This window comes from Pteropus alecto, unplaced genomic scaffold, assembly GCF_000325575.1.
Source record: "Pteropus alecto unplaced genomic scaffold, ASM32557v1 scaffold173, whole genome shotgun sequence".
Lineage (NCBI taxonomy): Eukaryota > Metazoa > Chordata > Mammalia > Chiroptera > Pteropodidae > Pteropus > Pteropus alecto.
Window position 1 is genome coordinate 18,421 of NW_006433940.1, and position 15,857 is coordinate 34,277.

Genomic DNA, 15,857 nt, shown 5'->3' on the forward strand with positions numbered 1-15,857 from the left:
AGATTTGTTTTATGAAAAACATAGCTACAATATTAAATATTAAATTTAGTATCATTTGAGAAAAATACTTTTACACACCTTTGAATTAAGGCAAGTGTTAGTATTCCTATCTGGTGGCAAAGAAACTATAGTTAAAGGTGATGAATGGTTTTCCCCCAAAGGCTTATACATCACTCTGTCGATGGAGCCTCATATACCTATTAATAAAGTATGATATTCAATTTGCATTTTAGGCAATAAATGCAAATTGCCCTCCATTTAGTTACCTTTGACTAATATGTTATTTGTGAGACAGTTTATAGCCAGGAGCTATAAAACTTAAAAAAATTATTAAATTTATTGGGTGACATTGGCTAATAAGATACTATAGGTTTCAAGTGTACAATTCTATAATCATTATTTGTATATTGCATTGTGTGTTCACCACCTAGTCAACTCTCCTTCCACCACCATATATTTGACCTCTTCTACCACCCTTACTCCCCTTTCCCTCTGGTATCCATCATAGTATTGTCTGTGTTTGTGAGTTTTTGTTCATTTGTCTTATTTCTTTATTTTTTGTTTTTTGTTTTATATCTCACATATAAGTGAAATCATATGGTTCTTGACTTTTTCTATCTGACTTATTTCACTTAGCATGATATTCTCATGAAGATGTGGTACATACCTACAATGGAATATACTCAGCCATAAGAAAAGATGAAATACTGCCATTTGAGACAATATGGATGGATCTTGAGAATATCACGTAAAACTTTTTTTCCCCCTCCCCACCACTTCCACCTCTGACCTATGGATGTCTCCCTCTTTTTAAGAACTGGATCTTTGAAGGCAGGGCATCTCCCCCTACATGCCCAGGGCCTGGCAACCCCAGTGCACTCAGGGGCCCCGGCTCCACCTGGGATGTGAACCCAGGACCTTCTGCATGTAAAGCAGTTGTGCTAACCATTACACTATGGAGCCATCCCCACAAAACTTTTTTTTTTTTTAAACTAATAGATCAACTAAAACTTTGAATGATATTTTCATATAATATTCTCATAACCTCCACATTGAAGTAGGACTAATTTAGTTAAGTGGTGAAGGAAGCTACCTTGTCAAACTCTCGAATCATTGTTTTCCTGAGTTAGAACATTTTTCACCTTAGGTTTTTCCACCACTGTTCATTGTCAAAAGCATCTCACTGTTTTCTCTTTTCCTCAAGATTAAGTTTTATTTGTATTGACATGACCTCATTGTTGTTTACATAAAAGCATAAGATTAAGATTTTTGGCAAAATAATTTTTATTTAAAGTCACTGTCTCTAAGTTTTTTCATCGATTTCCCTTTACATATTTCTATCTTATAAGCTTTTGACCTTCCTAAATGTCTCTTGAGTTCACTTGCCTCTTGGGCTTTAAAAAAGCCTTTGGTGGATGACACAATGGGACATTGCATGTTGGAAGATAACTAAATGCTGTCAATATATGTCGATTAGAGTTAATTCAGATTAGTAGTTGTATGTTTTTTGAGAAGATGAGATCATTTCTAATTTACTTTGGATTTATTTAGGAATAATTTATGCCAAATATACTATCCTTTCTAAATAGTTTTTTCTCTAGCTATTACAACATTTTTCTCTCCTGAAACCAAGTTAACTAGTGGTTAAGGTTAGAGAGAAAAGTGACATGACTTGGTAGGATTCACTATTGTAAAACAGGTAGAGATCACCAAGAGTTGATTGTTTGTTTCTTGGTTCTGTTCCAATTGTGAAGTTTATGACACTTAATATACTGTTATCTCATCACTTCTATGTCTGACATCTTTGAAAAGCAAACACATTCATCCTTGCTTCTCAGGTATTCTTTTCAGAGATCATCTTGTCTTGACCCAAAACTCCTTAGTCAGTGTCTTTCTCAGGGCAGCTTTCACATCCTTGTTCCTCAATGTGTAGATAAATGCATTGAGTGTAGGTGTGATAATTCCATAAAAGAGAGCCATAATCTTCCCTCTGTCATGAGAATAACTAGAGGGAGGCTGCACATACATACTGATGGCTGTAAAGTAGAAGAGGAAAATCACCAGCAAATGTGAAGCACAGGTATTAAAGGCCTTCCAGCGACTTTCAGTTGAGTGGATTCTCATTACTGCCCGAGCAATGAGCACATAAGTGCCCAAGATGAGGGTGAGTGGTACCAGAAGTAGTAAAGCCCCTAGCACATTGAACTCAGACTCATTCACATGAATATCAGTATAGGCTAGTTTCAAAAGAGCAAGAATTTCACAGAAGAAATGATCTATCACTCTCTGTCCACATCTTGGGACCAACACTGTGAGAGTGGACTGGACAAGGGAGTTAGCAAAATCACTAATCCAGGTCCCAGCAGACATATGGATACAGCGTCTCTGGTTCATGATGACTGGATAGTGAAGGGGCTTGCAAATAGCAATATAATGGTTGAAGACCATGATAGCTAGAAGTATAGATTCAGTAGACCCCAAGGCCAAGAAAATATAGAGTTGAGCAACACAACCACCATAGCTAATGATTTTTTCTGGTCCCCTAAGATTGAGTAGCATCTGTGGAACAGTACTGGTAGTATAGCAGAGATCCAGAAGGGATAGATTTGAGACAAAAAAGTACAGGAGACTATCAAGCTGGGGATCCAGGCAAGAAACTAGGATAATGGAGATATTACCAAATAGGGCAAAGATGTAGGCAACCAGAAAGAGAACAAGGAGTGGTGTCTCCAGCCATGAATGGTCAGAGAATCCCAATAAGATAAAATCATCTAGTGAGCTCTGATTGTTGATCCACATATTGGCACTAATAGGTGGAATTCCAGATGAGACTTCTAAACACCCACTGCTAGGGATGGGCATCAATGGTAAAAGGAAGCCGCTGAGAATTAGAAATCAGAGGTGCTGAGATGAAATTCTTATTTTTGCTGTAACCTACAACTATATCTTGATTATGGTAAAATGTCGAGTCAACATCGTCACAGTAATATTGAGAAATTATTGAGAAAATAATAAAGAGAAGATCAGCAAAGTACTTTGGATATTTTGCTTACTTATTAGCTACTCACTCCTTTCAGATTTTGATGTCTTCTCTTCTAAAAGGTTTCAATAGACTATCATCAACCCTACGTGTCATGAATATTTAATGACAACAACAGAATATAGATTAAAACAAATTGAGAAAAGTTAGAGCTTCCAAAATATAGGTAGAAAAAAGGACAACAGGAAAAAGGCAGGTGGATCAGCAGTTGAGGGCAGAGCCAAGGCATCTTGGCATCTTCATTTTCTTCAAATTAACCTTGGTCAGAAACAGCATGGGGACTGGAGCACTTTATAAAATTTGCACAATGAAAGGATGAAATGTCAGGATTCTTTTTATACCTTCTAAGCATTAATACTGATCTTATTCAGAAATTTTAAAATAGGGGAAACAAACAAAAAATTCAAACAAGATAAAATACAGCCAAAATAATCAGGCCTCAGACCTTGCTTATTGTGAAAATGCTACTTCAAAAATACCTGGATAATTCTTTTAAATTAATTAATTAATTAAATTGAAGAAATGATTTAAAAATTTTCCCCTTCTCCCCTCCCCTACCCTCTGGTATGGATAAATTTGATGGAATTTTAACTCCTGAGTGAAATCACCAGTAAGGGTTTCAAATATTTGGCTCTCTGAAATTTGGGACTGCATAGAAATTTCTTTTTTTCTTTCATGATTTCAGTTCTCTTTTATTCTTTTGTAATATGTTAGATATAAAAAAAAAGGGAAGGAGAGCAATACATACATACCCCTGTATCACCACTCAGATTAAGAAATAAACCATTATAAGTACAATCATATTCTGGGATAATAATTTTCAATCAATTTCTAATCTCTCAGGATAATCACCAACATATGTACATTTAAACATTCCCCCACTCTTTTTTATTGTCATTTATTACTTACTTATACTATTTCTATCATCCAAGTTGCCTCTGTACTACTCTTCCCCCATCCAAATCACACAATTCTTTTATTATAAAATTTCTGAAGAATAACTCTAATGACAAATTTTTCCATTCTCTAAAATTGTAAATTTCTTTCAATTTGACTCACACTACAGCAAATTTGCCTTGTATTTTTCTCTGGTTATTTCACAAAAGGTATTTTCTTCCTCCTTTCTATTTTAGTCATTTCATTTATTAATTGTGTGACTTTGGAGATGTCATTTAATCTTTCTGAACTTCAATTTTCTCATCTTAAAAATGAGCATAATTATACCCACCTCATAGGCTTAAGTAACATAATGTAAATTGCATATATAACTCAGTTTTTTCATATGCTTATAATTAAATAACTATTAATAAATATTATTTATTGCCCAATGAATTTCCTAAAATACTGGAATTTTCTTATTTTTGTGAATCTATGCACAATATTTAATGATATTTGCAATAGGTAGATAATTTAGAAATATCTACTGAGACATAGTAAACATGATGTGACTGCTAGGAAAATGGCCCAGGAACCTCTGATTACTTATTTTTGTGATCTTCTTAGTTGTCCTTACATAGTATTCATTTTATGCTCCTAACTTAGTAGGATTAATGGACTTAATTTCCAGGTCTATTTTTATTGTTGGTGTGATTGAGTTATGGAATTAGATAGTGTGGAAGAAATGTGTGACAGTGAGAAATGATAAGGAGAAATATTTGTTTCACAGCCCAAATTTCAGAATCACTAAATCCAAGTGGAGCTCATTATCTATCTACTTCACACTTCAAATTTCTTTGCTTCATATAGAACCTCAATTTTTTTGGTACCCAGAGCCTAATCATTATCTCTGAATTGTAATTGCCCATGTGTCATTCAAGTTGTCAACCTGGGTCCATTCTTCTTTAACATTGTCTCTTGTATCTCTCCATTAAATCAATATCTGTCCAAAAACGTTAAACAAATAGAAAATACTTCAATGTTCTATGGTCTCCAGCTTTCAAACTGGTCTCCCCACCAGGAATTGCTCTTTCATCTTCAAAGCATTCTAGCATGTTTGGAAAATAATCTTTCCTTAGTCCAAATCTGATTTATGCACGTTAGCTCAAAATTCTTCGGTGGATCTCCATATTCTATCTAACATGTTATATTAAAATGCAGCCTTAGACTCAAGGCCTCCTATAATAATGGCTTAAACCATGTAGGAATATCCACTAATCCAGCCAAACGTCCTACTTCTGTCTATGCTGATGTGAAATTCTATTCATCCTGTAAGGTAGGAGTGCCCAACCCCTGGGCCATGCACTGGTAGCGAGCGGTCTGTGGCCTGTAGGGAACCAAGTTGCACAGTAGGAGGTGAGCAGAGGATGAGCCAGCGGAGCTCATCTGTATTTGCAACCGCTCCCCAGTACTAGCATCACTGCCTCAGCTCCACCTCAGATCATCAGGCATTGGATTCTGATAGGAGCACCAGTCCCTGGTGCCAAAAAGGTTGGGGACTGCTGCTGTAAGGATCATTTCAAGTACAAAAATGTTCTTAAACATTTCCTAGTATACTTCTTTACTAATCCTCCATAGCACTTTATTTGTAATTCTCTTATGATACACTCTACATTTTATTGTATGTATATGTATATGTATATGTATATGTATATGTATATGTATATGTATATGTATATGTATATGTATATGTATATGTATATGTATATGTCTTAGTTTCTGTACTAGGCCCATTTTCTTGACTAGATTGATTACATACTCTATAAGAGTAAACATGATTTATAGAAGCAAGATCATATGTTAAACTTAATATCTACTTATTACATTTTAATTAATTTGAATTCAATTGAAACCAACTATGAAATTCTTTTCTTTGGTGTTCTGATATGTTAGATTACATTTGCATTTTGATTTTATGATTTCTTTTCACTTATGACCTCAATCAGTTTCATTATTTCATCAAAACAGAACCCAGATGCATCATTTACTTTTTCATTCCAAGCCTAAGAAGCCAAAGCAGAGCTTAAATATATCCCACTTTACTCTTAATATAAACATTTTAAGATTTTTATTGCTAGTTCTCAAGACGATGCAACTAATCAACCAATAAATCATTTACTTTACTTGCTAAAAATAGACTTTGAATATGTCATTTTATACCCTTGTGACTACTAGATTTGTTCACCTAGAGACTAAGATCAAAATATGTACTTGCATAATTCCATGGTGCATTTATGACAATTGGGTATGGATATTCTTTGTAAATTAAAGAGAAAACTATATAGTATAATATATAATATAAAGAGAAATATAAGCAGTAACTAAAATATTAATAGGACTACTTACATGGTAAAATTACATATGAATAATTCCGGAAATTTTCAGATGCCTGTGACCCAGTGTGGAAAATTAAGTTGATTATTTTTTGAGATCCTACTTTTGTAAACCTTATCATTTCTTATTTCTATAATAACACCCTTCATGTGAAACTGCTCTTATCCAATTCCTTTTTTTCTTCTATTTCTTATCCTATGGTAGCGAGACTTCAGGAATAGAGCCTTGGAAATATAATTATATTTTGTGTTACATTATATTTCCAAAGAAATGGGACAAATATCATTGCCAGTTAATTAAAGGATTATTATAGAAATAAAAAATAATATTTGATTCAAAATTTAAAAAAAGCAACTTTATCCTTACACATGTTTTTCAACCAAATTTTGCCTAACCTTTTATGGTCAAAGGAATACCACTTTTGTGTTGCAAGATTACTTACAGAAAGATGCCACTTAATGAGCATTCAAATAATTTCTTATCCAGTTAGAATCATAAAAAAGGGACAATTGCAGAATTCATCCTCCCTGAATTGTTTTCTTGCTAAAGACTAAAAATCTCATTATTTAGTTACCTGCACTCAGATAATGTTTTTCTAAATCTAAAGAAAGCTGAATTTCTCCTCTTATCTTTTAAAGATTACTGTCATATTATTTTCACATTCTTATCTTTTTCCACTACATCGCTCTAAATGGGGACAACATGTTATTAAGTTTCTAAGATTAGCTTGTACTGTTAAAAATCAAATCAAATCATATATATACTACAGGTGAACAATAAAGTTATTAAAGAAGAATATGTAGCATGTGTCATTGGTTTTCAGAATACATGACAGCATGCCTAAATATTGAATATTTATAAGAACATAGAGGTAAATGAATAATGATAAAAACATAGCAATAGATTGATTACATTAGAAAGTAGAGTTAAGAAGATGAAGAAAAAAGAGAATCAGAGAGAAAAAAAGTTAAATATATAAAGGTAATAATGTTCTGTCCAGCATATTTATATGCTTTGCTAAATAAGTATCTGTTGACTATGTGAATACAAAGAGAAAAAAATGAAAAATAGAAATTAAAGGAGTGAAACCAAATCAAGTAACTCAATTTATTTATCTGGAAAGGACTTTGGGGAGTTCTTGCCTTTTCTGGCTGTATCTGAAAATTATGAGATTAGTAGAACTTAATTTATCTAAAAAGGAAATTTAAAATGCTGATGAGTCCCCCAGAGGATGAGAAACTGGATCTGGGAAGACAAAAGAATCTCTGCCTCTCAAGCAAATAGGATGTGTAAAGGAATGAAAGGGCAGCGGGGAAGAAATATCTGACTACATGGCTTAAGAAAACATGGAACCCATTTTTGGGATGTTTGGATTCTAACACACTATTTAACAACTTTTTCAATATGATTCTGATGTAATATGTTAATAAGACAAAATAGAAACAATATTCAGGTATTCATTTCACCTCTGATTCATTTTATTATTTTTAAATTAAATTTATCAGGGTGATATTAATAAAATTATATGTTTCAAGTGTACAATTCTATAATACATCATATGTATATTGCATTGTGTGTTCAACACCCAAAGTTAAATCTTCTTCTGTCACCATACATTTCACCCCCTTTACCCTTATCTACCTCCTTCCCTCCCCTCTTTTTCTCTGGTAACCTAAACTGTTGTCTGTGTTTATGAGTTTTCATTTATTTGTCTTGTTCGTTTGTTGCTTTCAGTTTTATATCCCACACATGAGTGAACTTTAGATATTTCTTCTCACTAGATTTAAATTTCACTAGGTTTAAGAGCTCTCCTTGCAAAGATGAGTTTTAAATCTAAAGATCTTTGCTATAATTTTAATGCCATGCTCTCTGTCTGTTGGATGTTTGATTTGTTTGAATGGTAGGCCCTTTAGAGTTCAACTGATTTCTACACAAAAATCAATATCTTATTATCTACAAACTTTGTAATGCAAATAACAATTTGGACCTAGAGAAGTGGTAAAAAGTTACATCTTAAAATATTTAAGTGAAAATACAAAGTTCCACAGGTAAACAACACTAATAGTAACATAACTTTTCTCATAATAAAATAATGTATAACAAAGATTTACAAATACCAGAATGTTCATATCAAACTTTCCATAAACATATATAATTAATTATATATGTGAGTATATACCAATATATAGTTGTTTTTGTACATATTTACATGTATACTTGTTTTGTTCTCATAATAATCTTTCAAAGTAAGAATAACTTTTTAATGATGGAAGAAAGGAAACTCAGGCACCAGAAGATTATAGGACTTGCCCAAGTATATAAACCTAGCAAATTCAGAGCAAATATTTGAATAATACATGATTTTGAATCCTAGGTCAGTACGTTTTTTATAATTCTGTTTATAATTTTTGTTTTCTCAAACAAAAATATAAGTGGCTGTGGAATCAACAATTTTTAATTAAAAAAATTGGCTTATAATCCCACCCCCAAATACTCATTTTATCTTTCTTTACAAAGCAACAAATGACCAAGCAAGGTGGCCTCTGATGTATGACTATCCTTACCTCCTCAAATCCATTCAGCATTTACCTGAATGGATTCAGTTTGTTTAGTTTGTGACAAAGAGATGGGGAGTTATGGAAGACTGAACTGTGGCTCAAACATAATATCCAGACACTGATTTGTTGTTTGGATTTTTCAGTCTTGTAGAGTATCAGTTTTGTAGAGTATTAACCAAACTCTCTCTGACCTACTGAAGGGTCAACTTCAAGAAACTAACTGTAATTTATGGCCATCCATATGGTGATCCATGGAGAGCTTTCCCAGGAGTTTTCATGCCATGACTGTTTTGGTCCCATTATTCTATTCAAGCCTCTGAGATTCAGCCTAATTAACATCTGCTGCTGCCAACATGTACAGGAAAGGAAAACCAGAGGGACTAGAAGGTGAGACAATCTGAGAAGCAATTAAGAAACTGTTTCCAACAAAATACAAACTTTGGGCATGCAAGTTTGGAGAGTCATCTCAGAAGAAAACAAATCATTTCTAGTAAGATCTACTTTTTGGGGTTGTTGAGATGATTTTTATAATATAGATTATTAACTAGATAAAATTACCCTTTACATATGCTTACTATTCTGAGAAAACTAGAACAACTTCATACGGTTGTGAAAGTAATCTTTTAAAAATATGATTTTTATGTTTTCCCCCAAATGGCTTCTCATTCTGACTCTATACATATATTTGTTATATAAGATATTTAATAAACATAAGATATATGTTGATTCATTTGACAATTATAGCCACTGCATCAATCAGGGAAATACATTTTAATTATTCATATTTAGCTGATGACAACTCCAAAACTCTGAAACATTGATAACCTGCTTAAGATCACAGCCAGGTAGACCAGGAATTAATGCTTTCAAATTTGATCTAGTTTTTCAAAATATTTAAATGAAAATACAAAGTTCTAAAGTTCTAAAACATTTAACATTATTAATGCAGACTTCTCTGTTTGAACATCAGAATTAAAATTCAACATACGTTTTTGTCAAGTATCTCCATTATATTAGCCTTTCTTTTTTCTTTCACAGTACCTATGGAGTAGCAGAAAAACAATAGATCTGAAACTGCTAGGATTGTGTAAAAATACCAAATCTGTGATCTTGAACAAATAACCCAGATGTCAGACTTTGTACTTCTTTGTCATAAAAGGCGTGGTTATTAAAGCTTATAAATTAACTTGATCTCAAATTATCATATGAAGTAAAGTTTATAGCATTTTAGGAATAAACCCAAACGTGCATGGAAATTTACTTTATCATTAAGGTGGAATTTTTATTGTCAGGAGAACTTTTCAATAGAATGTGGTTGTGCCAACTGACTTAAAATTTGTGAAAAATCCACATAAATTAAATTCCTAGCTATATATTAATTTCAAAACAATGAAAAATTTTAATGTAGAAACAAGATAATATTATGTAAAAGACCTACAATCACACAAAAAATCTTAGAGAACCCAGAGATCTTAAAATGATTAATACATTTGATATATAAAAGTAAAATTTCTGCAGACAAATATAAACAAAATGAAACAAAAAAGTGACAAACTCCAAAAGAAATATGAAGAATGTGAAAGACAAAAGGCTAAACTCCTTAATATATACATGTCTATTATAAATTAGTATAGAAAAGACCAATGATCCAATCGAAACAATAGCAAAGGACCGGGACAGAGACTTGTATATGACTTTCATGTATTAGATAAAATTGCTTATCCTTATATATACAAGTAATGCAAATTAAATTACAATGGGATACTATTTTTACTTATCAAATTGTCCAAGAGCAAAATTTTTTGTCATGTTGAAAAGCCACTTTACTTTAGCTTTTAATAAAATGTTTTAGAATTATATCTTATATGTAAAAATTAACATGTCTATTGCACAATAGTTCCTTTTCAAGACATTCACTTGACAGATATTTCCACATATGCATGGAAAGATTATGGACAAAGACCTTCACTGAAGCATTGTTTGCATTAGCAAAGGGCTACAAACATCAAAAATGATCACCAGTCCTGAAGTTATTAAATACTTTTTACAATATAATATGTATTCATTAAAAATAATAAAGCAAGTCTATAGCTAGAGAATTGGAACGGTCTCCAAGATATATATTTAAGGTGAAAAAAATGACAGGGGGATATTTATAAGATAACACAAGATGTTATCTATCTATTCACCTGTCAAGATGGACATATACATAAACATATGCATAAAAATACACTTGCAAGTACCCCACATTTGCTACTATGTGTACAGAATATCTCAAGAGGGATAGAAAATGATGACATGGAGTAGGAGTGAAAGAGAAATCTGTTTGTCCTTATTGTATGTATTTCTTGTCTTAAGTATTTTGCTTAAGGTACTTGGTTTTTCAGATAATTTAATGAACTTAACTTCAAACGCAAGGGAAGTAAAAGCAAAATAAATGAATAAAATTATATCAAACTAAAAGCTTCTGCACAGCAAAAAACAACAACAAAAAACAAACAAAAAAATCCCCACAAAACAAAGAGACAATCAACTGAATGGGAGAAGATATTTTTTGTATTTTTAACAATAATGTATTTTTAACAATAATGAGGACAAAACATCAACACCACTGGTGTGCTTCATGGGAGGTTTCCCAAGGAATGTACACAGAATGCAATTACAACTATGCAAAAGTGTGCTTAAAGTATGAATGTTTGTAAACCAACATTAACCTTAACCAAATTTTTATTAATATGCATCTTTTTATTTTTAAACTTTATTTTTAAATTAAAATTTATTTCTCAAAGTAACATATTTAAAGTCGAATAGTTAAAACTAGATTAAAAAAAAGCAGCAGCAGCTAGTATCTTATTCTCTCTCCAGCTCCATTTCCTATTCTCACAAAGTAAGCACTTTCAGCTCTTTAATTAAAAAAATTTTTTTGTAAAGACTAAGAAGTATTTTAGTTTTTAATTTTTCAAATTAAACTTATCAGAGTGACATTAGTTAATAAAATTATGTAGGCTTTGAGTGTACAGTTTGATAATACATCATCTGCATATTGCATTGTGTGTTCACAATACAAAGTTAAATCTCTTTTGTCATCATATATTTGACCCCCTATACCCATATCTACCTGTCCCACCCCGCTTTCCCTCTTGTAACCAATAAACTGTTGTCTGTGTCTATGATATTTTTTGTTTGTTTATCTTCTTTATTTGTTGCTTTCAGTTTTATATTCCACATATATGTGAAATCATGTGGTCCTCAATTTTTTCTGTCTGACTTATTTCACTTAGCATGATAACCTCGAATTCCATCCATGTTGTTCCAAATGGCAGTATTTCATCTTTTCTTATGGCTGAATAATATTCCATTGAATATATGGACTACATCTTCTTTATCCAATCATCTATCGAAGGGCACTTTGACTGTTTCTATGTCTTGGCCACCGTGAATAGTGCTGTAATAAACATGGGGGTTCGTATATCTTTACAGATAAATGTTTTTTTAAAAAAATTTTTGGTATAGATACCCAAAAAAGGGATAGCTGGATCATATGATAATTCTATTCTTAATTTTTTGAGACTATTCTATATTGTTTTCCATAATGAGTGTAAAAATTTATATTCCCACCAGTAGTATGGGAATGTAAATTGTACAACACTCATTATTACTTGTCCTGTTAATGACAGCTACTCTACAAGTGTGAGGTGGAAGCTCATTGTGGTTTTGATTTACATTTCCCAAATAGCTAGTGAAGTTGAGCATCTGTTCATGTATGTTTGCCATTTGTATGTCTTCTTGGGAGAAGTGTCTGTTAAGGTTCTCTGCCCATTTTTTAATTGAATTGTTTTTTGTTGTTGGATGTATGAGTTCTTTATGTATTTTGGATATTAGCACCTTATCAGAGGCATTGTTTGCAAATATCTTCTCCCATTCAGTTGATTGTCTCTTTGTTTTGTGTTTTTTTTTTTTTTTTTGCTGTGCAGAAGCTTTTTAGTTTGATATAATTTTATTCATTTATTTTGCTTTTACTTCCTTTGCGTTTGAAGTTAAGTTCATTAAATTATCTGAAAAACCAAGTATCTATGTTTTCTTTCATGCGATTTGTTGTTTCAGGTGTTATATTTAGGTCTTTGATCCATTTTGAGTTAATTTTGGTGTGTGGTAACAGATAGCAGTCTAATTTCTCCCTCCCTCCCTCCCTCCCTCCCTCCCTTCCTTCCTTCCTTCCTTCTTTTCTTTTTTTTTTTGCATGTGGCTTTCCAATTTTCCCAGCACCATTTATGGAAGAGGCTTTCTTTTCTTCATTGTGTTTTTGGCTCCTTTGTCAAAAATTATTCATCCATATATAGGTGAGTTTATTTCTGGGCCCTTGATTCTGTTCCATTGTTGTGTGTGTGTGTGTGTGTGTGTGTGTGTGTGTGTGTGTGTGTGTGTGTGTGTGTGAACAATTTGGTGTTTTGATTATTGTCACTTTGTAGTATAAGTTGAAGTCAGGTAATGGATACCTCTCGCCTTGTTCTTGTTTCTCAGGATGCATTGGGATCTGAAACTGAAAGCAACAGATGAACAAAACAAACAAAAAATCATAGATACAGACAACAGTTTAGTTGTCAGCAGAGGGAAAGGGGGAAGGAATGAAGATAGGTATGGGTAAAGGGAGTCAAATACATGGTAAGGTTGAAATTTAAATGGGTGGTGAACACACAATGCAATAAACATATGATATATTATTGAATTGTACACTTGAAACCCACATAATTTTATTAACCAATTACCCCAATAAATTTAATTAAAAAATTTTTAAATGGAAGAGGCAACATTTCTAAATTTTATACCACATTTCTAAGTTTACCTCTATCTCTGGTATATCTGTGTTATTTTTATATCTATTACATTTCTTTCTCCTATCATTTATTTGGTAGCAATCCTAGGAACATTATCTTTTATTCTCTGGTAAAATCGTAAATATATTTTAATTATCTTCATTTTAAAACTGCAGATTATTTATAAGAAAAAATGTTCCATTTAAAAGCAAACCATAGAGTCAGACACGTAGACTTTTTTCACCTATACTGTTTATTACTTGTTCATGCTGGGCTAGTCATAAAACTTCTGCAATCTAGTTTTTATCTATATAAAAAAAGAATCATAACACTCTCTCAAAAGACTTTAAGGATCAATAAGACATATTATACAAAAGTGTATTGTGACTAGTAAAGCACAACACAAAATCATTATAATTATTTTCACTCATATTAGCCTCATTTATAATATCAGTAATATTAATAATGATAAACCTCAATCCATAATTTTAAAAATAGCTGATTTTGGAAATTGATAACTTCTCACAGAGAATATTTTGCTTTGTTTTGGTTTACTTTGTTTTTGTGTTTTTAAGTAGTTTTCAATATTTCTTTTTAAAATTTTTATATTTTAATTTTTTAAATTATAGTTGACATACAATATTGTATTAGTTTTAGATGTACAACACAGTGATTAGACATTTATATAACTTATGAAGTGATCACCCCAATAAATCCAGTACCCATCTGACATCATACATAGTTATTACAATACTACCGACTATACTCTACATTACCATGACTATTTTGTAATTATCAATTTGAACCTCTTAAGCCCCTCCTGCTTCATGTATCCCCTACTCCAAAATCTGACAACCATGAAAATGTTCTCTTTATCTATGAGCTTGCTTCTGTTTGTTGTTTATCCTGTTCTTTAGATTCCAGATATGACATTTGTCTTTCTCTGTCTGACTTATGCCACTCAACACAATACCCTTTAGGTACATCCTTGTTGTTGCAGATGGCAACAACAGAAAGATTTTATTCTTTTTTTATGTCTGATTAATATTCCATTGTGTGTGTATGTGTGCGTGTATACATATGTGTGTTTCTGTAATACTGGCTTGGTGATGATGAACTCCTTTAACTTTTTCTTGTCCAGGAAACTCTTTATCTCTCCTTCAATTCTAAATGATAACTTTGTGGGGTAGAGTAGGCTTAGTAGTAGGTCTTTGATTTTCAATATTTTGATTATTTTGTGCTAATCCCTTCTGGCCTGCAAAGTTTCTGTTGAGAAATGAACTGCCAGTCTTATGGGAGCTCCCTTGTAGGTAACTAACTGCATTTCTCTTGCTGCTTTTAAGATTCTTTCTTTGTCTTTAACCTTTGGCATTTTAATTATGTGTATTGGTGTGGGCCTTTTTGAGTTCATCTTGTTTAGGACTCTCAGAGCTTCCTGTGCTTGTAGGTCCATTTCCTTCACTATGTTAGGGAAGTTTTCAGACATTATTTCTTGACATAGGTTTTCAATTTCTTGCTCTCTCTTCTCCTTCTGGTATCCTTATGATGAAAATGTTGATATGCTTGATGTTGTCCCAGAGGCCCCTAAAACTATCCTCATTTTTTCAGATTCTTTTTCGTTGTTGCTCTTCTGTTCGGGGGTTTTCTGTTACCTTATCTTCTATATCACTGAAAAATCCTTTGCTTTATTTAATCTACTGTTGGTTCCTCCTCAGGTATTATTCATTTCAGTTATTGTAGATTTCATTTATGACTGGTTCTTCTTTATGTTTCCTTCATTAAAAATTTTATTTGTATGTTTATGTATTTATTATGGTGACATTGGTTAATGAAATCCAATAAGATTCAGCTGTACATTTTAACTGTAAGGCATATATATATTTACATTCTGTGTTCACCTCCCATAGTTAGATTTTTTTCTGTCACCACATATTTGACTGCTTTTACCCAATCTACCTCCCCTATGCCCCTTCCCCTCAACCCTCTGGTAACCACCAATCTATTGTCCATGTCCATGAGTCTCTGTTTGTTTGTCCTGTTCATTTGTTACTTTTAGGTTTATATCCCACATATAAGTGATATCATGTGGTTTTCAACTTTTTCTGTCTGGCTAATTCCGCTTAGCATGATTATCTCAAGGTCCATCCATGTTGTCACAAATGGCAGTATTTCATC

At 32.3% G+C, this 15,857-nt stretch overlaps 1 protein-coding gene across 1 annotated transcript; it reads right to left on the reverse strand.

Annotated features, from left to right (window-relative positions):
• Positions 1-1,854: 1,854 nt before the first annotated feature.
• LOC102884228 (olfactory receptor 2B6) lies at positions 1,855-2,799 on the reverse strand. Its single transcript, XM_006908386.1, has one exon. It carries the CDS (start codon positions 2,797-2,799, stop codon positions 1,855-1,857), a length of 945 nt encoding a protein of 314 aa, XP_006908448.1.
• Between the last annotated feature and the right edge of the window lie 13,058 nt (positions 2,800-15,857).

Excerpts from the sequence above, each read along its gene's own strand:
- LOC102884228 (XM_006908386.1), bottom strand. The coding sequence starts at position 2,799 with ATGTGGATCAACAATCAGAGCTCACTAGATGATTTTATCTTATTGGGA.